General features: G+C 34.0%; 1 protein-coding gene across 10 annotated transcripts in view; it reads left to right on the top strand.

Moving 5' to 3' along the window:
* CCSER1 (coiled-coil serine rich protein 1) overlaps nucleotides 1-22,964 on the top strand; it is a 682,619-nt gene that overhangs the window by 419,124 nt on the left and 240,531 nt on the right. The window contains exon 9 of one of the 10 annotated variants that reach the window (XM_027455720.3): nucleotides 10,077-10,145. The exons of the other annotated variants lie outside the window; for them this stretch is intronic. Coding sequence (XP_027311521.2) covers nucleotides 10,077-10,130 — 54 coding nt within the window. The 3' untranslated portion in view covers nucleotides 10,131-10,145. Of the gene's footprint in view, nucleotides 1-10,076; nucleotides 10,146-22,964 lie in introns of those variants that run through there. 10 annotated transcript variants of the gene reach the window in all.

Raw genomic sequence — 22,964 nt, 5'->3', positions numbered from 1 at the left:
AGCTTACAAATTGTACTTTCATTGATAAATTACTTTTAAAAATATATTACTTAAGTAATCTCTTTTCATATTTTAGCTTCTTTGATCATTTAGCTGGATGAGCTGTTACACTCCTTTATACCTCAGTTTAGAAGAAAATAAGGTAATATATGATCATCACCAGAAAATCAAATTAAAGACAATGATCTTACTAGCTTTTAACCACATACTACTTTTAAATCACAAGGAAAAGAAAATAAGTTAGTGGTTAATACTAAATTGACTTAATCTCACACGTTATACATTTATTTTATTTATTTATTTGTTTATTTTCCCCTGGGGTATTAAATTCTGAGTATTTTCTCATTAGGTTGCTTTGGATACCTAATACAATAAAAAGCAATAAACTGGTGCTTACCAGTCTTTGTTCAGCACAAAATATAAAGCGAAAATATTTCTTTTTTCTTCCTTTTTTTTTTTTTTTTTTTCTGGAGCTATTGTTTATGAATTATTCAATATGTTTGAAATGTACTTAACATATTTCGGAGTTTTCTGGCAATAATGCATGACATTTGTCTTACGTTTCCCAATTTGACTTACAGATTATATTGTTTTTCTCAAAGGGAGCTCTCATGATTTACCAGAAGAGTAATAGAGTTAGCAGGCTGTATTATTTATCAGAATTCACTGACTATGGCCAGACTTTCTCAGTGTGTTATTTGTGCTCCAGCTTACAAATGAGTGTTTCACCAAACATTGCTAGTTGTGCAACAGTGTTCTGTCTCATTACAGTTTTGGAAAGAACAAGTGTATCTATTATACTAATCCTGATGGTGATGAGAAGGAATAAATATACTGTTGTGTTGTGAACTTGTATCAGCATATTTGCTGTTTATCTGGAGGAGTTCAGGTTAATAGGCTGGAAAAATAAAAAATGGTGCAATTAAAGGATGATCTAAAGCAGTGGGAGAGCTCATTGTTGCTCAGCTAAGATGCATATTTATTATGCTATTTGCAAAAGCAGAGTTATAGATTTTGAAGGAAGGGTTTTGTAAAGAGGATGGGGGATTTTCTATATTGTCAATAGGCCTATTTTCTAAGACCACTGCAAACATAGATGTACTCAGCTTACAGAACTTGCTATGCAAATGATCCTTACTAGCCAGTGTGAGTAAGCAAGACTAGATCAGTTTCTGTCATTCCATGGAATTTATTTTGTTGCATCTTCTTTAATTTATGGAAATGGAATTCAGTTCCTAAGGGACAAAGATGTTTGCTTTTATCTCCCTTCAGTTCAGAATCACTAGAATGATGCCTTGCCTTCTATCCTGCAGTAGCTTGTTGAGACATCTTCACTAGTACTATTTGATCTTTAATTGTCAAATTGGAGTTAGTAGCATGTGTGTGTTTCTTTTGATTTTTTGGCTCTTAAAATGTGGACCATTTTGCTTAGCCAGAAAAATGTAAGTAGCATCCGGCAAGAAGGCTTTTTTTCACATATATTGTTATGACTGAACTTTTTTTTTTTTTTATCTTCTGCAAAATCAAATAAGAAGACAGAGAGGAAAGGAAGGAGATCCTAACTAGCAAGGTGATGATAAACTGGGAAATGCAAAACATACATAACTTGTAGGGAATCAGGAAAGTGCATGTTACATGCACATCGTATTATCTGTCTACACAGAAAGGAAGAACTCCGACAGATTGGCAAAAGATTATGTCTTTAAAAAATTCTAGAATCTATAGATAATAGGAAAATGTTTCTTAAATCTTTCTGATTTAAGAGTCTGAACATAAATCCTAGATTTTTATTATTTATTAACATTTTCATATTTTAAGCAGCTCTCTGTTTATTAAAAACACAATTCTTCTTTCCTATGTGTCTTGCCCAGAAAATCTAGTTAGTTATCCGACTCCTAGCATGTCTTCTAATTGTATCTGATGTCAAACTGTTATTTAGGAACTTATAGAAAATAAGAACTTATAAGAAAAACTTATAAGAAAAATAAGAATAACTTATAAGAAAGTAGGAACTTATAAGAAATTTTAAAATCTGGATTCAGGCCAGGATAAAGAATCAAGACTATGTGGGATACATTGCTGAATAATATTTTCACATTAGTGGATGAGGTGCAAATAACTCTTAATCACCTGGGAAAGATGCCAACAATCCAGGTTAATGTTAAATTCTGAGACTGAGTCACTAACGTCTCTTAGAAACTACCATCACAACAAATTTTTTACCAGATACTGTAGTGATTCCATCTCTAGATAGATTCGCATATTTAAAATAAATAACGGAAAAAGGAAGACTCAGGACAGACCTGTATTCTCCTTTATCTACTGCTTTGCCTGTATGTAAAATGGAATAAAGTTCATATATATGTATACATACACATCAGTCTGTGAGAATATCATGTGAATTAGAAGGTATCCTTTGGACCTGACCTGAGAATCCAGCATGGTCTCTGTTTAACTGAACCTTAGGGGTAGCCTGAGTAAGTACAGTATACGATGTTGAAATAGGATATATCTTTAAGGAAATAAGACATAATTTTAAGAATAGGTCTCTTATGAAAAAAAAGTGTATGTACAAATATTTTTCATGTAAAGGCTATGTGACAGTAAAAAAAAATTGCAAGTAGATGAAATGATACAAAAATGAGAAAGAGGAAGTGGAAGACGTACCAGTGTATGTTTTTCTGAGTGATTCCAGCTCAGAATTTTGGCACTGCATGGGACCATGTAACGTGTTGAAGTGAGAAGAGGGGGCCCAAGTTTCTCCATGGTGCACCAACTGGATGTAACAATGAGACAATCACTCTTTCTTTTTAAAATAGGACTTATGGGATCCCTCTTCACATTCCTTTTATTTTTTTTCTCACTTTTTTTCCACTGCTTTGACTAACCCAAATTTTGAAATTTGTACGTTCTTTGTGACATAACTTTTTTTTTTTAATAACCATTGTATTTAGTATGCATAGATAGGCATACTGATAGGTTATGTCCTGCTGTTATAATTTTAGTGATCAGTATAGACGATCTATTTGCACAGAATGCTATGTAGTTTAATTATCTTTGGACTTAGCATATAAGATAATTAACGAAAGGACATCTCAGGCTAATGAAGTTTATCAGAAATAAGTTTGTTTAGAAAGATAAGGAAGTTATGAACCTTTCCTAGAAGAGTAGCTGCCTCCTGCCCAAGTGGCTACTAGTGTACAGGGAGAGGACTTTTATGTATCCTTTTAAAATATACTTACACTAGTGCACACTAAAAGCATAAAATAAAATATTAATAAAACTTAGCTCATTTAGTTAACTGAACATTTCTACATAACTATATGGTACCATATGTCTAACCTATGGAACAACATCTTTCAAAGGGGTCTTAATAAAGGTCCTTACTTACACTTGCAGGCTGCATGAGTTTAGCTTTGTGAATACCTAGCATTTCTTGATCAGTTTTCTTGTTAATGACTTCAGGCTGTATGATTACAAATGTTTATTGATGAAGAATATTAAGGAAGTGTCCACCCCAGTTATTTTACGTTTTGTTAGGATTTTCTCATCTATTTTTCGTAGTTGTATTAATTGTTGGAATCTTTTTTGTGTTTTGTATTGTTAGAGTCTTTGTACTTGTATACACTTACATGAGTAAATACAACATAGAATAACAACATTCCATAACCCTGTAGTCACTCAATGAAATGTTGTAGTTTCTACATTGTACTATAACTTTTAACTCCATTCTTCTCTTCAAACTACAGTTAACAAATATCCTCTCCATGGCAAAGCAAAAACCTATTAATTTTTCAGTGCAAGACTGAACATATTTGAGACTGAAATCAGAGTTGATATACCCTTTTTCTGTGCAAAACTTCCATGTGAAATGAGAAGAGGAAGGAAAGCTCTCATTTCCTCTCATGATTTATCTGTCAATAAGACCTATGTCTTTAGCTGATGCACAAAAGTGTAGCTACTTGATGTGCTGATGAGCCTTGCTGATTTACAGCATGTCCTGTCATGGAAGGCCTAGAGGGGAGGAGTGTAAGTATCCATTTTGTTGAATAATAGAATGTTTCATTTACTTAATAACATGCTTTGATAGACAGGTATATTAGTGTAATACTTGACATATAAAGATTGTTTGCAGCTTACTTTGTTGTTTCTTAGATAAGATTGTGCACTTTAAGGAAGATTTGTGTACTGAACTGTAAACAGAGGAGTGCAAAAAAGGCTAATGTTACCTAAGTTGCGTGTCTTCCTATGATTAGTGCTGTGACCTCCTGAAACATAAGCAAAAGAAAGAGGTTGTACGTCTAACAGCAGCCTGGAAAAAAAAAAAAAAAAAGCTGACAATGGCACCTGCCATCTCACATGCACACCCCCCCCCCACCTTTATTTGTGTAGAAAATTAAAAAACAATCATTCTGAAGTGAAATAACAACAGTGTTCACATGGTAAAAATGAAGAAAGAATAGTATTATTTGGAAGGTTAGTAATCCTTCTTGTTCTGTGAAACTTTTTTGGTTTATGGTAACTGAAGTACATGATAGAAGCTATGAAATTACAGTCACAAAATCAACCAGAATGATAGATGGCCTTTAGGGAAGATTTGAAAAAAAAAAAAAAAAAAAAGTGCTTGAATCCTAGAGAAACTTTCATTTCTATTCACAGTCATCTGTTGGAGGTGATTATTACTGCCTCTTTCACTGCAAGTGCTGTGAATCCTGTAATATTTTTGTCACACAGAGGAATCAGAAGTGCATTAAAAAACATTTAAGCTCTAGCAAAACTTAGGTAGGAAATGACTTCCAGTGGTTTTTTAGGCACTTGCATCAGCTTGCAAGTATGTTTCTGTTGTTCTGAAAAAATGTTTTATCAAGTCAGAATATGTGACTTTTGACAGAGGAGTTATCAAAAACCTAAGTATAGTAGGTAATTTGTTTCTGAGAAAAGTAATTGGACACCCCTTTTATTGCTGACTCTCTTGATGATGGGGTATTATAGTTGTATATATACTTCTGTATTATGTCTACCCAGGCATAGAGGAGATGAATGAGAATTAAAGAAAAAAAGAGTTTATGCTCTTTTGTATCTCTCACTTTCCATGGTCATCCAAAGGAGTCTCACCCTGCCAAAACTGTATCATTATATTTATGAATTTGGTGGTCTACAATTTTACTGTCAAAGAAAGAAATATATGTATTTCCTCTCGGGGCAGAGACAGTTAAACACCAAGAGCAAAGTGCAATTTTATACTTTAACAGACAGGGTGTTTTGTGTATATATACAGAATATATTGTAATGAGTACCCAGAGAGATATAAAGCTAGCTCAGTATGGAGAGATGTGCGACGTGGTGTCACAGGGGTTTAAAACAGTACATTACCCTTTAAGCTTTAGAAGACAGAGTTCCAAATGATCATCTGAGACGCCCCTGCAGTCTATTTAACACAAATTTTTATTCATTTTGGTAAAGAAAAAAAAAAAGTAGAATATACCATGTCATTCAGACCATTCTTTTAAAATACCATTAAATATAATGGTATTGTATTACACTTAAACCACTGTATGAACTTCAATAGGGGTGAAATCTCGGCAGCACTAGGCTTTTTGCGTGCAGTCCCACAAGGGTTTAGTACTTTTCTATAGCTGACTTCTAGAAGTGAAACTGATGTTTTATCTCCCTGCTGTCAAGATACATAGATTCTAAAAAATTTCTGTGCAACCCTTCATGGAGCAAATAATATTTATTGAAAAATATTTGTGTTTTTGTTTGTTGGGTTTTTGGAATAGCTCATTTTCATTTCAAGTAGGACTAGGAAGAACTAATGGAGTATTGAGATTCTTCTGTAAGGCCATCCATTACACATCAAGCAACTTTTTTCTTAAATGAACTTTTCTTTTAGAACATTTGTGAGAGCAAGGCTAGCTTTTGAATTTGCTCAGATGAAAATCCAGAAGAGTACCTCCAAGTCGGCAATGCAGATCTAGTGGTTTTAAGAACCTTTGATTTCACTTTTATGACTAAATTAACACACATTAACTTTTTGTTAAAATTGTCCTGAAAGTCTCAAAAAGGGAAATATGTAGATTCAAACTTGTCTTGTTTCAGAACAGAAATAATTTATCAGTCAGAAATGGGGTTAAATTCAAAGTAAAAAAAAAAAAAATCTTTTTTTTTCAGTTTAAAGTTCTTTGAATTTTTCAGAATTAACTTCAACATCACTATTTATTTTTATTTTTTTCTCAGAGTCTGTGCTAGTGTAACAGTAAAATAGATTAACAGTAAAATTCTGTGTTACTAGAACAGTGATTTGTAGCCTGATAAGTTGTCTGTATTGCTTATGTCATGAGTCAAATGTTTGTTATGAGTCTCTAAATGTTTGTTTCTGTACTATCAAGTAGCATTTGCCAGCATCAGTATGAATGGATCTGAATTTTGTTAACAGCTGGTTCTGTTGATCCTGTATCCACCTGCAGTGTCCTGAGGGTTTACTCCTAAATCTCATCCTCTGGACTGGGCCCTCATTAAGAGTTGACGAGCACTGAGTGTGTTGCTCAAAAACATATTTTGATTCAGTTTTATCTGACAGGAGCTGAGTTCATATGCTGAGGGTCCATTAACTGGTATGAACCACAATGGGAGTTCTCATTTAATTGGGAATTTTCATTTTGAAACCCTGTCTGAACTCAAATGTCGAAGTGCATACATCCCTTGGCTGGTTCAGATTTTTGGTGACTTCTTTTGTGAACTAAATGGTATGGGTATGGTCTTACATTTGGAAGCATGTATCATAGAATAAAGTGAAATTGCACTTCTGTCAAAAGACTAAAAAATGATGATTTTTCTCCTGGGGCTATGATATGCATTGGATGTACTCAAATGCTTCTTAGATGAGCCACTTAGATATAGTCCCATATGTGGTTGGTTTTAGTTCTTAAGGTGAACTGAAATGGATTATTTGCATAACTTCATCACATGATGTATAAATTCAGTAAGCACTGAAAGTATTTTTCTCTTCTATATTTGAAGAAATAAAGGTTATAAAATGCTCTGTTGGTGTTCTAAACTTTCCTTCTTTCTGTAAGAGGTGGTTGAAATTAACTCCATGTTTTGCCGCTTTTCATTGACTGTAAATCCCTGAAAGAAAAAAAAATACATAAATATTCCTTCCTTACAGCATCTAATCAGTTTATAAAAATTCAGCTAGTTGCATTATTCTTGCATTCATGCTATTGTGATATCATCAGTGTAGATCTAAGGAGAGAATGGGACCTTGAATATGGGGTGATAGCATAAAATTTTGCTGTTAATCAATGAACTAGCACAGAATTCGTTCAGTTCTCTCTGATTATTTCGGAATGATTCATCATATTAAAAACCTCAGTAGTTCTACAGTTTCCGACAGGAGATACCAGTCACTTCTAGAAGTTGATGACAAAAATTCTGTTTGATTAGGTCAGATTTTTCCTGTGTGATTACAGATACAAAGAAGAGAAATTTGCTGTGGAAAAGATTTATACTGCTATTTTGTGGTAATGATGGGGCTCTGCTCCCATTTAAACTCCATTTCATTCAAATAGCTCTGCCTTCTACCAGTATCAGTGTTGTTTCTCATTGTGCATTTCCTCTGTGTACATTGATTAAATAGATCTTTTGTATCTTTGTTCTGTTTACATTTCTCAAAACTGGAGCCAAATTCTGATTTCTGTGCTTATACTGAACAATGCTTAATTCCAAAAGTGATGCTGTGTGTAGAATAAGTGCTGTTTAGTATAAATTGGAGAATACATATGTTCAGATCTTAAGCAGAAACAATAAATTAAACCAAGACCTTGAATAACCAATCATTGCTTAGTTTTGATTTGGGATACTTATATTAGGGATTGGGACAAGTGTAAATGCCATCTTCGGTCTTTGAGTTGCTAACTGAGCAATCTCTTTAAGACCTGGATATACTGGGGGTTATATACTGAATATACTGGTTCAACAGAGGGTCACCAAGATGGTTAATGGATTAGAGCACATCTCCTGTGAGATGAGCCTGAGAGAGCTGGGACTATTCAGCCTGGAGAAGAGAAAACTCAGAGAGGATCTTATCAATGTGTATAAATTCCTGAAAGGGGGGGGGGGGGGGGGGGGGGAAGGAGGAGTGAAAAAGACAGAGCCAGGCACTTTTTAGTGGTGCCCTGTGCCAGGACAAGAAGCAATAGGCACGAACTGAAACACAAGAGCTTCTGTTTGAACATCAGGCAGCACTTTACTGACAGAAAACTAGCAAAGGTTTCCCAGAGAGGTGGTGGAGTCAAAGTTTTGGTCTTCCTGCATGATTCACAGTTCTAAAATGGGAAGTCAGGCTCTGGAGCATAGTCAAGGATTTAGCTTAACATTTTCTCAACCATTAGAAACATTTGATTATGAAGAAAGTGAAATCACTTGTGTCTTAGGACACAGTTGTTCTGTTCATTACAAAATGCTGTGTCACTGGAAGACCTATGTATATTTTTTACACATAGACCTTAGTGATAGTCTTAGGAGGACATGTTTTGGGAAAGGCTTCAAAACACAGTCATTTCATTTCTTATGTGCTTTAAGAACACAGAAATATATTTGAAATACACATATTATGAGAATTCATATTAGCCTTTATAAAATTAAATGAAATAGGCTCAGTCTTCAAACTGTCATATTGTTATCATTTAAAGGTGATGGTGCTGGTGGGCTCATGTAGTTGTGAGTTATTTCTTTTTACAAAAGGTTAAGGAAAAATTAAAGTTTTCTCTCTGTTCCCCATGTGTTGGATGCTGCTAACTCAATGGTATGTTTTCTCAATATTTCATTTTTCTTGAAACTGGCTACTTTAAAAATATTTAAATTATGCAAGGTTGAGTAAGGTGAACATAGAGCACCTTGAAAGAATTGCAGATTTTCCAGCTTTTTTCTTACCTATGACATGGGTTGGTAGTGCAAACTCGCTCCGCATCTTAAACACTAAAAAGGAAAAAAGTATTCTTATTTTACAAGTAGAGAAAGCGAAATCTACTGAATTCTAGTGCTTTTATGCAGGGAGCTAGGGGTGAACAAGTAGTTGAAGAGTGTGGTTCTGTGGTGGGATTTGCTGAAGACTGGTAAGGAAACCAGATAAAATATTAAGTAATTGTTATAGGATTTATTTATTTATGTATTTATTTTTGCTGTGATACAGGATTACTAATTGCCAGCTCTTGAACTAGAAATATAGTTACAGAGGCATTATCATCATATATTGCTTTTCTCAGTCCTGTCCTTTGAAGTTGTTGTTTCAAATAATATTTCACTGAAATGAAAAAACTTCAATGAAATCATGAATAGACTCTACGTTTTACTGAGAGGCTGAAAAAGATATCTCTGTAGCATATAATACCTAGCATTAAGTTAAGTACTACCACAAGCCAGGAAACTTGTGATTTTTCAACTGACATTAAATGGGATATTGTTAATGACAATTGATATTAAATATATACAGTGGTACTGAATTACTGCAAACTGAGTTAGTGGGATAGAAAATTGTCTTCCCATTAAGTGACATTTTCCATTTAGCCACTTGTTACTAAGCAGAGCCGACTATCCTCACACTGTTCCAACAGTTAATTTAATGTGTAAAACATTAGAGTCTTATTTTTGAGATAATTTCATAAATGTTTGCTTTAATGCTCACAAATGCATTTCTTTTTCTTTATTAGTGTAGAAAGCATTATAAAGAAATATTATTAAACTATACCCATATCTGGAGATTACTGGAGATATTTATGACCAAACTCCACAAGTCGAAAGACCATGATTATGGAGTTAAAGAATAAAAACTGCATTAGACTGCAACCTTCATGCTTCTACAGGTCTACGCATCTAGTACAGTGAATTAAAGTCCAAATTGATGTACCCTTAAACCCTTTGAGATGTGTTTTGCAATTCAGAGGGTATTGTTGCTTTGAAACTTTGTTGTGCTCCTACAGTTTCTCTTCCCTATAAAATTATTAAACTTAATTTTATATAACAGAAATCCTAATTTGGATCCATTTACCTTGAGTCAAAATCTCTTATGCCAGCAGAGCTTGCTCTTTGAGTGGAATGGTGTTTGCAGCAGAATTTTTATTGCACTGTGAGTGTGCAGAAGTCTCTAAAGGATACTGGATCTGCTGAGTGCATCTGACTTCTACCTACAGCAGCAAACTAATATATGATGTAAAATTAACTGATGTTACTTTATATTCCATGTATGTATAATATGCATACATGCAGGTTCTGTCAGCAAGGGCTGACTGCTTCTCTCATGGTGCTGTGAGCTGTATCAATGTCAGCCACCCAAATTAACCAGTTGGCTTATTTATCAGTGTAAATGAAGTCATAGCAAAGGCCATGATGCACAGTATGCAGGTCCATCTGCTTCGGTAAGAAACTGCTTTCCTAACTAAAACACCATCTCTGCGGAACAGGTTAGTTAGTTGCTACTGAAAAGCTGCTGAACTCTTCACACTGTCTTGGATCTTCTATGTTCCTACTTCCAGACTGCAAATGGGATTTCAGGGGGAGATGATAACTAACAAAGCAAGCAAAAGAAGTAGAACATGTTAAAATTGGTTCTTTTCCCCATAATGTTACTGTTTTTTGTGTATGAAGAGGAATTTCCTTGTTAAAAGAAATTAGTCTGAATATATCACAGAATACAGGAATCAAATTCTTTATAGGAATTAAATTCTTATGTAGGAATTAAATTCTTTCAGTGGCTATTTGCTGCCAGTTCAAAGAGGAAGAACATTTAGTAGTACTGGAAAAGAAGACATATTTTTAAGGATAGTTTTTGTGATAAAATGTCATAGCATTTTAAGATCTTTTCACATACTCTGCGCAAAAAAACTATTGTGGAAAAACTATGCATGACAACTAATTTAGTTCATTTACAGTCAAATAAGGGAAAGAATATATTGGAAATCAAGGTATAGTTGATCAGTTGTTCAGATGTTTCTGTTTTATGATTCTGAAGATGATATGTTTCATTCAAGGTACACAGCTTTTATTAGTGTCTTTTGATATCAGCAAAAAAATATTTTGGGTTATTCTGTGACTGTTAAGTATTTAATGCTATGAGGATCATTCTTGACTGTGGTTTGCAAAGATGAAGGCATTTTTTTTTCCTTGTTTCAGCTCTTGGGAAACAAATTCTGAAATGAAATCTATTATAAAACTGTAAATTTTCTTATTTACTGAACAATATGAATACATGTAGCTCTTTTTAATCAAAATAAACGCATTAATAATATTTTTTTTCCAGAAACGTTTAGAATGGTTATACAAGCACCTGATGTTACTTTTGCCATTTTTTTCCACAGAAGACTTGATTATTATTTATTTACCTTACTTCAATAGAGAGGAACTATCTGAGAGTAGACACTAGCTGTATTAGAGTGCAGATGTGCAGTAATCAACAGCCACTATTCTGAGGAGCTGAAACATCAGAATTCAAAGTATTTTGGTCAAGGTGTGCTATATCTCTTTCAGTTACCATATTAAAGACTTATTAATTTTGGAAGTTTAATAAATTACCAAATAGTATCTGGAGCAAGGAATTACATTTGATCAAACTGATTTTTCTAGGGAGGTATTAAAACATGTCCTTATTATCTTATAGGGATAACAAGGTTACTGCAAACTGGGGAAAGGTAGTTTATAAAATTATGAATAAGACAGCAAATATATTTTGCCACTGAGAGATAAGTAGAGAAACACAAGGAAGTTATCTAACAGGCGTGTTTCTGGATACTTAAATTTCTTACATCTCCGCAACTTTCATACTTTCTTGTAACCTAAAGAGAAATAACATTTTGACATTTTAGGTCTCATTATCCACATGGAGAAAGCAAAATAGCCTGCTTTGTAACATACGACAAAAAGCAAACATTTTGTTGTATTGGCTTATTTCTCTTCCAAAAAGGAAGTACCTGCTTCCAAACACATTGCCATGGAATGAAAATAAGACTTCTTTTTTTTCATATTATAAGCTACATATAAAATACCAAATGAATAACTCAACACTATTTGTACACTGACATCTGTGAAATGACTATGTTAACCATATTCAACCAAAATAATCTATTTCATATTCTCATTTAATGACTTTGGTGCTCTCTATCACACAAATGTCAGAAATTATTGGAGTTTATGTTCAATAAGCCTTACTGATATTTAAAGTATGTTAAAGCAACATCCAAAGTCTAAGATAACAACAGAGTTGATTGTATGCAAAAACTCTTCTTTATAATAAACCAGATGTTAAGCTAAAACTGAAAACTAAGGAAGCTTATGAGCAGTCCCATACCTTCCTCTAGGTCATTTGCTACTGCAGCAAAGCACTTGAGTATTTCACGTGATTTAAATATGTACTGTGCTTTTCTTCTAATTTTAATTGTGCATAACCTTCAAATTAAACATATGTTTAAGTTCTTAGTCAGAAATAGGCTTTAGTTTCCCTGAAATTTCATTGTTAGCTGTAGTGCCTGCTCCCTTCTGATGCTTGCACCTTTCTCAGTCAGATCATAAAACCAAAAGGATATAAGAACAATAACTTAATAAAAATCTGAGAACAGTTATCATTTGGTTCAACTGAAAGGTTTGTCTCATACAGTGTCCTGTCTCCACTAGCAGTCAGTAGCAGATACTTTGGAAAGATAGTAAGAAAGGACAAATACTGCACTGTTGCTTTTTGCATTTTTCTAATGACTGAATACTGTCAATGTGAGTATAATGGAAAACTGATACAACAATAGTAAATACTGTGTACTTTTGTATCAAAGAGCTGATCCAGCTCATTGTGTGGCCATATAAGTGCTAGGTGGGATGTAAGAGGTGCAGTGTAAATGAACAGCCATACATTGGGGTTTTGGGAGAGAAGAGTAAGGACAGACAAGGATGCCTCATAGGGTGATGTGAAACTCATCCATCACTCTAACATAAACATCAGATTTCTAAGTAGTAATAAACTGTCTCTTTTCACTGATATGCAGAGCAGTGCTACTCTTTTGTATCAGTATGACATAGATATTTATAGGTTGCCAATCTTTCTAAAATTTGTATTCAGACAAGTCATATATCAAGATTCTTCTCCTATGGTTAAGATAAGTCTTCAAGTTACAGGGTTTCTTTAATGCTCTGCATACTGAAGAAAACATATTTTCATTGAGGGCACCTTTCAAGGTTTCCAGTATTGTCTGAGATGAACTAGTTATTTTTTTGATTCATCTTTTTTTTTTTTTTCCAAATGTATTCCTGAAGTGCTTGGAAATTGTTTCCCTATTCTCTCAATTCCATGTGTTCGTAAACATCTGAACAGTAGGCATTATCTGAAATAGTATGACGTGTTGTATTTTGGCTTCAGAAAGTCTCATTGCAGAGTGCAATTCCAAAGACTGGTTGTGTTGTACCCCACTATATATCTGTCCAGCAAGTCTGTAAAGACAGGGCATTAGCAAAGTGACTGGGTATTTAGAGATGTCAGTGGTTTAGTTAAACACACTGATCTTCATAGAGGCCAAATAAGAGAAAAGCAAAGCTGTACTCTGTCTAGCAGACTGAACTACAAATCAAATTCCTCTAGTATTTTCACTGTTTATTGTATGTAAGACAAAAAGGAAAAAAAAAAAAGATTTATATTGACTGTAGATAATATATTTCTAGATTTCTAGATCTTGAGCATAATAGAATTAAATATGAGCAAAGCAAATTTCCTAAAATATTGCAGTTATCCATATTTTATAAACTGTAAAAAAATCTGATTAGTTCATTCATTTTTAATCCTTCTTTTTAATATACTGTTAACCTAGATACCGATTATTTATTTATATATATACATATGCAAATGCTTTAAATATTGCTTTATATTCCTACCCAAAAGGCCATCAATATTCAGCATGACTAATTTTTGTCGCTTTCCATTTCCTTGCTTCTATTAATACGGAATTAAGAAATTAACACTGACTCTACGGGTAATGATATGTACTAACATGTCTCATAAGTATTCATGTGTTCTCCCAATACATTTTTAATCTTCCTCCAGATCTGCAGATGAGAATGAAGTATCAGTATTAGCAATTCACTGTGATATGTCTCTTATAGGCTGATGATGCTGTGCTTAGAAATGTTTATTATATTTTGCAGTGACAATATTGTGTATGCAAAACAATATTGCTCGTATCAGGTGCTCTGTCTTCTTTTACCCTCTTCCCAAGAAGCCCGCTGGAGGTCTCCCAGGTGGTCCCTAATGGAGCAAGGAGCTGTTTCTCACTCCTTCCTAGAGCTTTCTTGGTCTCCTTGAACTACAGAAAGAGCAAGTGAGAAAGGCTGGCCAATAGAGTGTACTGAAGCCTTCAAATAGAGTGTACTGAAGTCTTCAAATCTTTTTTCTTATGAAGGATAGGTGTTTTATATGTTTGGCCATGTGTTTTTGTTTGGCAAACCACTTTGCAGTGGCTTGTAATAAATGACTTTGAAAAGGGGTTTTCAAACATTAAAACAAAACTTGCAGTGATGACAACTCTTCAAAAAAAACATTCCATACTCACATAACAGTAGTCTTTCTTGTAATTAAAAAGTAGTTTGATTAACCCTTGAACTGAAATAGAAGTCTAATGATAAACAAAGCTTGAATTTTGAAAGAGAGAAGGATCAATATTTCTGTGGGACTTGATTTCTTATTGAATGTGCAAACTGCTTCAGTACTTCAGCACTTGGCAGTGTCCTGAAACTATATGATTAAAAAGGAGTTTCCTTAGAGGAATTTGTTCTGTGCAGTACAGTTCTAAAGCTGCAAATCTGTGCGTGTAAGTATGTGTGTGTGTTTAGAACATCTGTTGGCCAGTTTTACATTATTACAAATTATTTGCTTCTTGAGATTTATGGAAAAAAACGTAACTGTATAGAAAGTAAAACTTCTTAGATCATAGCACTAATTTGTTTTAGAAAGAGATTCCATGAATTATGAGTGAAAGTCATTTTAGTCCTGAGTATAATATAGCCCATGGTGAGAAGATTAAATATTTTTCACTTGGGTTTACTCTAAAATCTTTGTTTATACACTTAGTATTACCAGAACTTATATTTTCCTGAAACATCCCTGCCATATAAAAAAGATATAGTTAGAGATCTGATAAAACAGATATGATTTTCCTCTAATCAGATGCTTTCTGATTAGAGGAAACTATCACCTCTACCACCTTCTTTCTCCGGCTTCATTCTACTCCAAAAAGGGGAGGTCAAATCTTAAGTGGTAATATTTAATAATTATCAAAACAGAATACAAGGAATTTTATTCAAATTGATTTGTGAAAAATGGAAACTAGTAGGAAAAAAAGTTACACACGCACACTTAGTGAACATGAATTTGTAGGAAATTCTTTAAATTATGAAAACCATTGTTCTTCTAGAAAGTAAAAGTGAAATAGAAGGTGGAAAAGTAGAAAATTTATGTATTACAGGATAGCATTCGGAAAACCTCTAGTCAGCAAGCTGTTTTAGTGCTGAATTCAGAATGTGACAATTATTTGTTAGAAGCTAGGTAATTCTTTAAAGTATTATAGAAGTTGCAGAAGATGCATTTTTCCCAGAAAACTTTCTTGTTTCATAGTTGTTGTTGTTCTTGTTGGTTTTATTCCACAAGAGAAAATGGAAAATAAATTATCACAGTAGTTCTGGACATATACCAAGACCCTTGAAGGCCTATGTTTGCCCAGAGAATTTGTGAAGTCTCTGTCCCTGCAAGTGTTTAAGGCCTAGTTGGATCGAGTTTAGAGCAACCTGGTTTAGTGGAAAGTGTCCCTGCCCATGGCAGGAGAATTGAAATTAGATGATCTTTAAGGTCCCTTCCAACCCAAATCATTCTGTGAATCTATGATTCTATATATTCCATATCATCATCCAGTCTTCTGTATGTACATCTATCAATATTCTAAGTTTCTGATAGAAAATACTATTTTACACACTACATCATTCTTGCAAAATGCATCTTCAAATGCTATTTAAAGTCCACCAAAAAAAAATATGTTTTTAATGAAAACTTCTGAAGTTATGTGCTACATGTATAATTTCTATATGAGAAAGACAGTTTTCCATTTTAAAATGCTTATCCCTTCAAGTTCCACGAGGCTTGATGCTCAGTGTAGATTGGGAAAAAGATGAGGTCAACTTGAAAAAGAAATTTAAGATTCTGGTATATATCCATTGTTCAACATGAGCTTTATTACTTTGCTAACCTGGAATAATAAAGAAGTAATACTCGTACAAACTCAATTGTACTCAGAGTTAGAGGTTCTGTTCTATTCATGGATTGGAAGCCACTAACTGAAAGAACACTTCCTATTCCTAGTAGCAGGAGTTCAGCTCTATAAGCAGCAATCTTGCACATCTGAAGTACCAGCATGGAAATAAAGTAAGCTGTTTTCTCAGCATACTTACATTTACCTTTTTATTATTACTTTTATTCTGGTGTCGTTAGAGGAAAATGCTAGAAAAATCACTGAATTTTCAGCAGTCTGAAATCATTCTTGGTGCTCTGTGGAAAATGCTATGGTTGAATTTTAAAGACTTCATTGTCTTTGGAAAGTCTCAGAGTTCTTAGGGAAAAAAATAAAATTGAGTTATTTCAGTAATTTTTGCTGGTATTTACATTAAGCAAAGTGTTACTGGAAATGAAATGCTAATCATTAACTAGTTAAAAGCAGAAGAAAAGTTACTCAATTCACGTTTGAATTTTTTTTTTTTTAATATTTATTTGTTTTCCCTTGCAAACCTTAAATTATAGATTCTTCTTCTGCTTTTTGGAACTCTTTATGTTGTGATTTCTTGTAACAGAATTTAAAGCTTACTTTTACAGGCACTAGATCTAATTCATTGTTACCAGAGTAACATAAAATTCTGACTTCAGTAATTGGTAGGCAAACAAAGGAATTCTGTCAAGGACTTTGCGTTTAAGTACCATTATCGTGGACCTTTATTTTATAGGGTTTTTTTGGGTGTTGTTTTTATTCCTGTCTTGGTTGTAACTAGTGTCTGGTTGAGAGAAAGACTGTAGCCAGTTGAAGATTGTAAATATTAGGTCTCTGCCTTCAAAGGTCTTCCATCCACATAGTACTTTGTTTTTTCACAATTTCTGTTCTTTACTGTGGAATTAAAGTGTGTGCTTGAAATTATACAAATACTATATGGTTTATATAAACTTTTATACAAGTGTTTAAGTGATTGTCACTTCATTATTATGTTACTGAAGATCCAGACAAGTACTCAGCACAAGTATTTCACTTTAAAGTTGTTGGTTTTGTTATTGTAGTTGTTTTAAGGTTTTTTGTTTGCTGTTGTTGATTTTGTTTTTCCTGTTAAATCTGAAAGATTTTGAAATGTATATTGTAGAAAACATAAATGTAGGTGGTATCAGGTAATCTCCAGTTTTCCAAAATAATCTCCAAATTTTCCAAAATATCTCATCTGATTACATGAGTATCAAAATGCAGTTGAAAGCCGATTGTGGGCTTGCTTTCATCCTTCTCTAGATCTCTATAGTTTTTATCACAAAAGCAGTAGTAATCGCCTTTCAAATAGTTTGCTTTCTCAGTTCTTTGACTGATGAAATTGCCAACAGCAATCATGAATAATTGAAATATGGTAGGAAAGGAGACTGGTGATTAAAATGATTTTAGAGAAATAGAATATATATTTTTTTAATTAAATTTAATTAAATTTATTTAAAATTTGGGGAAGTTCCTGGATATTAAAGGATCTTCTCATTATTTGTCAAAATAATAATGAGAATTCTGTTTGTCAAAAAAAAAAAAAAAAGTCTTTCGGTAGAAGCAACATCTCTGAGAGAGATTTTGTTGTAGTAGAATTATTCTCCTTTTCAATAAGGGAAGATGCACTAAGAAAAGTAGAATAAAACTACAAAATTCTTGATTTAATAAAGTTCATTTTTCAATAGCTGCCTTCTTAATGTAGATCCTATGCTACAAATGTGAAGGGCTTCATTTTACCCTTCTGGTGGAGCTTTGTCCCTTACAGCACAGCCTTTTACTCTCTGTCCATGACATTGCTTGTGACTGGAAGGTTTGCAGTAAGCACAAAGATCTCATCTACTGTTTTGCTGATGTTGTGTCAGTGTTTTGGCTCTTAAGGAGGATAAATTCAGGTGTAACCAAGAAAATTTGAAGAGTTCTCCTTGAACAGCTTGGTATCAGTGAAAATCAGCTTTCTAATTTACTGGAGGCACATACTAAGTAAGAGTTATTGATGCATCCTACTAGTTGGAATATATGTTTTATGTATTCTTTTTATATAAACGATCACATCTGTAGCTTGCACTTTTTAGAATAACAGTTGTCCATTCATGAACATAGTATTCCGCTAGTTAATATGGACAGTGTTTTTTGCCATGTATCAATAGTCTTGCTGACTTTGTTCCAGATTGTTCCTATTCTAGAACAATAACGTCGAGTTTCAACTTACTTCAGTTTTCATACTTGTTGCATCTGATATAGAGCCGTATCTTAGTTTTATTCTCTTCTATATACTCTTCTCGGAACATTCCGAAGGCATCATTACTCAATCATTCATAAAGTGCTGTATCTTTCTACTGTTACACATTACCTTTGACAAGACCAGTATAATGGTTTAGACATTGTTGAAGGGAAATTTCCTTTAAGACTGTTTGATAGTTACAGAAAATTGCTTGTTTGGTTGGTTTTGTTCCAATTATTTAACTCTATGTACTGTATCTGTGAAAATTGTTTTTGTTTTTCTTCCAATTATTATTCAGCTCTACATACCATATCTGCTTGGACAAAATATCTGCTAAAAATGGTGCATTATGACAAAATAAATAAATAAATAAATAATGACTTTTTCTAATTCTGGCTTTCTCGCAAATGGAGAAACTCCATTGCACATAATGAAGGCTAAAATATAGGAACAGTATAACAGCACATTAGACCAGAAGGCATCAGATCTGTTCATTCAGAGAAGGGTAGAAAAGGTAGTTCATTTATTCTCTATAATATACATTTTTGACTGAATGCGTGTGCTCTTTAAAGACCCAAAGCTTAAATGACTAAATATGTTCCAAGTAAAATGTGGGGAACTTTGTAACCATGTTGTTATTTTATTATTATTATTATTTTTTAACTCCATTTAGTTTAGTAACATGAAATATCAGTTATTCCCTAAGGTATTGTGTATTTGTAGATCATAAACTTTTAGCTTAAATTAAACATCACAGCTGGTTGCCTTAATTTAATGCATTATAGCACAAATGTTTCAACAGCTTGACTAAAATGAACCATACTGCAAATTCAGAGGAAGAGCGAAGGTCAATGCACATGGTGCCTAGTGATTTGCAAATTTTCTTTATTTGGATATATTAAATGTATTCTGTGCAACTTTGTTTAGTGGAATGGAATTTGACAGAATAGAACAGATTAGCAAAAGATGTTGAATCAGTTTGGTTTAAAAATAATCTGGTATAATAAGGAAGTCCAAAACAACATAGCTGTCTTGAATTTTCAGAAAGAAATTAAATACTGAATATCTTCTGGATAACCAGATCTTTTGGATTCTTTCACATATAAAATGAATTTCATGTAATTTATAATCTATATCTGTAATCAGTTTATCCTATTAAACATTTTTTTCTTAAGAACATTTTATTCAGTATGGCTATCTCATCCACATACATGTATAATGAATTTCTTAGTCAAACAAGAGAAACTTAGAGATACCTAGTCTGTAGCTGTATTTCATGTTTACTGAGAAAGTGCATGTTTTCTATTCGAGAAGATCTGCAACTTAAATAGGTTGCTGCTGATTCCTATCTATTTAGTATGAGTGTTCAAAATTCTTAATGATGTAATAGAAAACTTTGACCTCGAATTCCGAATTCTCTGTGTGATGGTTTTATTCCGGTAGGCAGCCAAGCTCCACCTCAGCCACTCTCTCATTCCCCCTCCTCAAGGGGAAAGGGAGAGGAAATACAATGCAAAGGGCTCAAGCGTTGAGATAAAGATGGGGAGATTGCTCAACAATTATCATGACTCAGATAGGGAGACAAAAAAAATAAAATAAAATTATTGCCTATTACTAACAGGCTAGAGAAATGAGAAATGAAGGAAAGAAACCAAGAACACCTTCCCCCCATCCATCCTCTTCCACCTCCTCCCCCCAAGCGGTGCAGGGGAATGGGGGTTGCGGTCAGTCTATAGCACTTCTCGGTCACTCTCTTTCCCTGCTCCACGTGCGGGTCCCTCCCACGGGATGCCGTGCTTCCCAAACTGATCCTGCACAGTCTTCCCACAGGCAGCAGCTCTTCAAGAGCTGCTCCAGTTATGGCTCTGTACCACAGGGTCCATCCATCAGGAGCAATCTGCTCCAACCTAGTCCCCCACGGGCAGCAGCTCCTGCCAGACCCCCTGCTCCTGCATGGGCTCCTCTCCATGGGCTGCAGCTCTGGCCCAGAGTCTGGTCCAGCAGGGGTCCTCCACAGACTGCAGCCTCCCTCAGGGCTCCACCTGGGGCTCCTCCACAGGAATAAGGAAACTTATTCCACAGTGATAGTCCATGGGCTGCAGGGGGACAACCTGCTTCACCATCGTCCTCTCCACAGGCTGCAGGGGAACTTCTGCTCCAGTACCTGGAGTGCCTTCTGCTCTCCTTCTTCACTTTCTTTGGTGTCTTCAAGGCTGTTTCTCACTCCTCTCTCTCTCCCAGCTGCTGTTGTGCAGCTTTTTTTTTTTTTTTTCCCTTTTCCTTTCTTAAATCTGCTCTCACAGAGGTGCAAACAACATCTCTTTTTGGCCCAGCTCTGGCCACTGGTGGGGCCCTTATCTAATGTGGGTCAGCTTCTGGATTCTTCTCACAGAAGCCACCCCTATGGCCCCCTGCTACCAAAATCTTGCCATATAAACCCACTACACTCTGTAGGTTGTTGTATTGATTTTGGTTTGGTTTGTGGTTTTTCATTTCCATATGCACCCAAAATCCACATAGCTGGTTATTTGTCTGCAACTGTACTTTGTATTCATATCTCTATATAGAACTGAAAAACATGGCCCAGCAGTTTTCAGTTACTTGAGCAGTAGGTAATTCAAATTTCTATGTGCTTCAGGAGTTTGATCTGATTTATACCTATGATAATGAGAAGGAATAAACTTTATGAAGACTTTAGATTGAATAAAAACTTGCAGAAATCTATTGGTTCAGTTTGCTTGCTTATATTGTTTTGTTCTGTTTTGTTTTTGGTTACTACATTGCTTGTCTGAGACAAAAATGGGTGCTGTCATCTGTGTTGCAGATTTTCTGTTTCTTGTAGATGTGTATTCATTCAGATTTTTTAAAATCTTTACCAGACCTCAAGATTTTAATCATGTCTTTTTCATCATATGGTCTTCTGATCGAAGTTGTCAGTGGTCTTCGATCTGTAGTACCTCTACTGATCTGTTGAAATATCACAGTTCATGGAGCAACTCTCTATTACAAAATATCGTCCATACAAATACTGTTGATAATAGCCTTTCTGCTGTTAGCAGATAGTGATATTGGTAGAATATCCTTATATAATCAGTTATTAAGCAATGGCTATATCTGCTCCTTTACCATCTTCCACGGTTGCCTGAATTTCCAGAAACTTAGTCATTCATTTTAGTTTTTATTCCTGTAAAATTAAAACTGCATTTTGCTTTGTTAATTCTGTACTTGATTTCTTTTTACCTATTTCTCTGTCCTTGAAAAACTAAGCGTGGTTTCTGTTTTTCCCCAAATATACACAATCGTATACAGATCTTAAGAAACATTAAAATTAAAACATTACTTAAACATTAAAATGTGATTAGATTATTAACAGTGGGTACTTACGCATAGCAGCAATAATTATTGAGAGACTGAGGCCCTCTGATTATAAAATAAGGCCTTTCTTATTGCAAATGCATGCAAATTTGTCCTTTTACATTAATATTGATGTGGAGTTAGGAACATGATCCTTGAAATACTTTGTCACCTGTGTGAAAATAAGTGTTGCTTTTTCTGTGTTTCACCTGAAAATCCAATGAAGTTGTAGTGATTTCATTTGATAACTTCTGGATTCACGTTATGATACCCAAGATGAAATACGGTGCTAATTCAGTATTGGATTTATCATAAGATTGGCTTTAGCCTTTGTAGATTCATGACTTTCTGCCACAGTAGGAATTAATAATCTAAGGCAGTACTGCATTAAAACATTTTCTTTCTACCATTTTAATTATGGAGAACTTAATTGAAAGTTACTGTGTTAATAAGAAATAGAAGGTACGTTCATTAACTTAAGTAATTACTTGATTGACTTTGCTATGTAAAAGAAAAGTTATGTATCTGTAATAATGTCTGCTAAATATTTACATAAATAAAAATAAACAGACAGTTATGTTCACTGGAATTAGTTTTTTTTGTTGTTGTTTTTTGTTTTTTTTTCACAAAGCACCTGTTCTCAAATCTCCATGATACAACTTTCATAATATTTTCAAAAATATTCTTCACTTCCCACAACTAAATTTCTCATATTCATGTTTGTTGTTTTTTTTTTTTTGAATCCCTCTACTTCTGTGCTAATGCAAGTTTTCATTTAATTTCATTTTACTTGACAAGTTGACAGCAACAATTGTTGCTCATTGGCTTTTGAAAACTTAATTCAGTTGGTGACAGTATGTTTTTGCTGCAAATATGTAAATGTTATTTGAATCTGATGCTATAAAGTACTTAACTTGCGTTTCTCCTCTGTTTTGGTTTAAAGGCATGAATTTATCATAGAGCCAAGTTTTGGAGACTCAGTGTTAGCTATTTTTTTTATTTTTTTCTTATTAGGTTTAGGCTTCTAGTTTCTTACTTAGAAAACTGTACGAGTCTTCAAATACAATAAAAATTTTGTTTTCTTACAGAAG

Source organism: Anas platyrhynchos, chromosome 4 (genome assembly GCF_047663525.1).
Source record: "Anas platyrhynchos isolate ZD024472 breed Pekin duck chromosome 4, IASCAAS_PekinDuck_T2T, whole genome shotgun sequence".
NCBI classification, from domain to species: Eukaryota; Metazoa; Chordata; class Aves; order Anseriformes; family Anatidae; genus Anas; species Anas platyrhynchos.
Note: the sequence above shows the minus strand (reverse complement) of the source record. Positions and strands in the feature narration are given on the sequence as shown.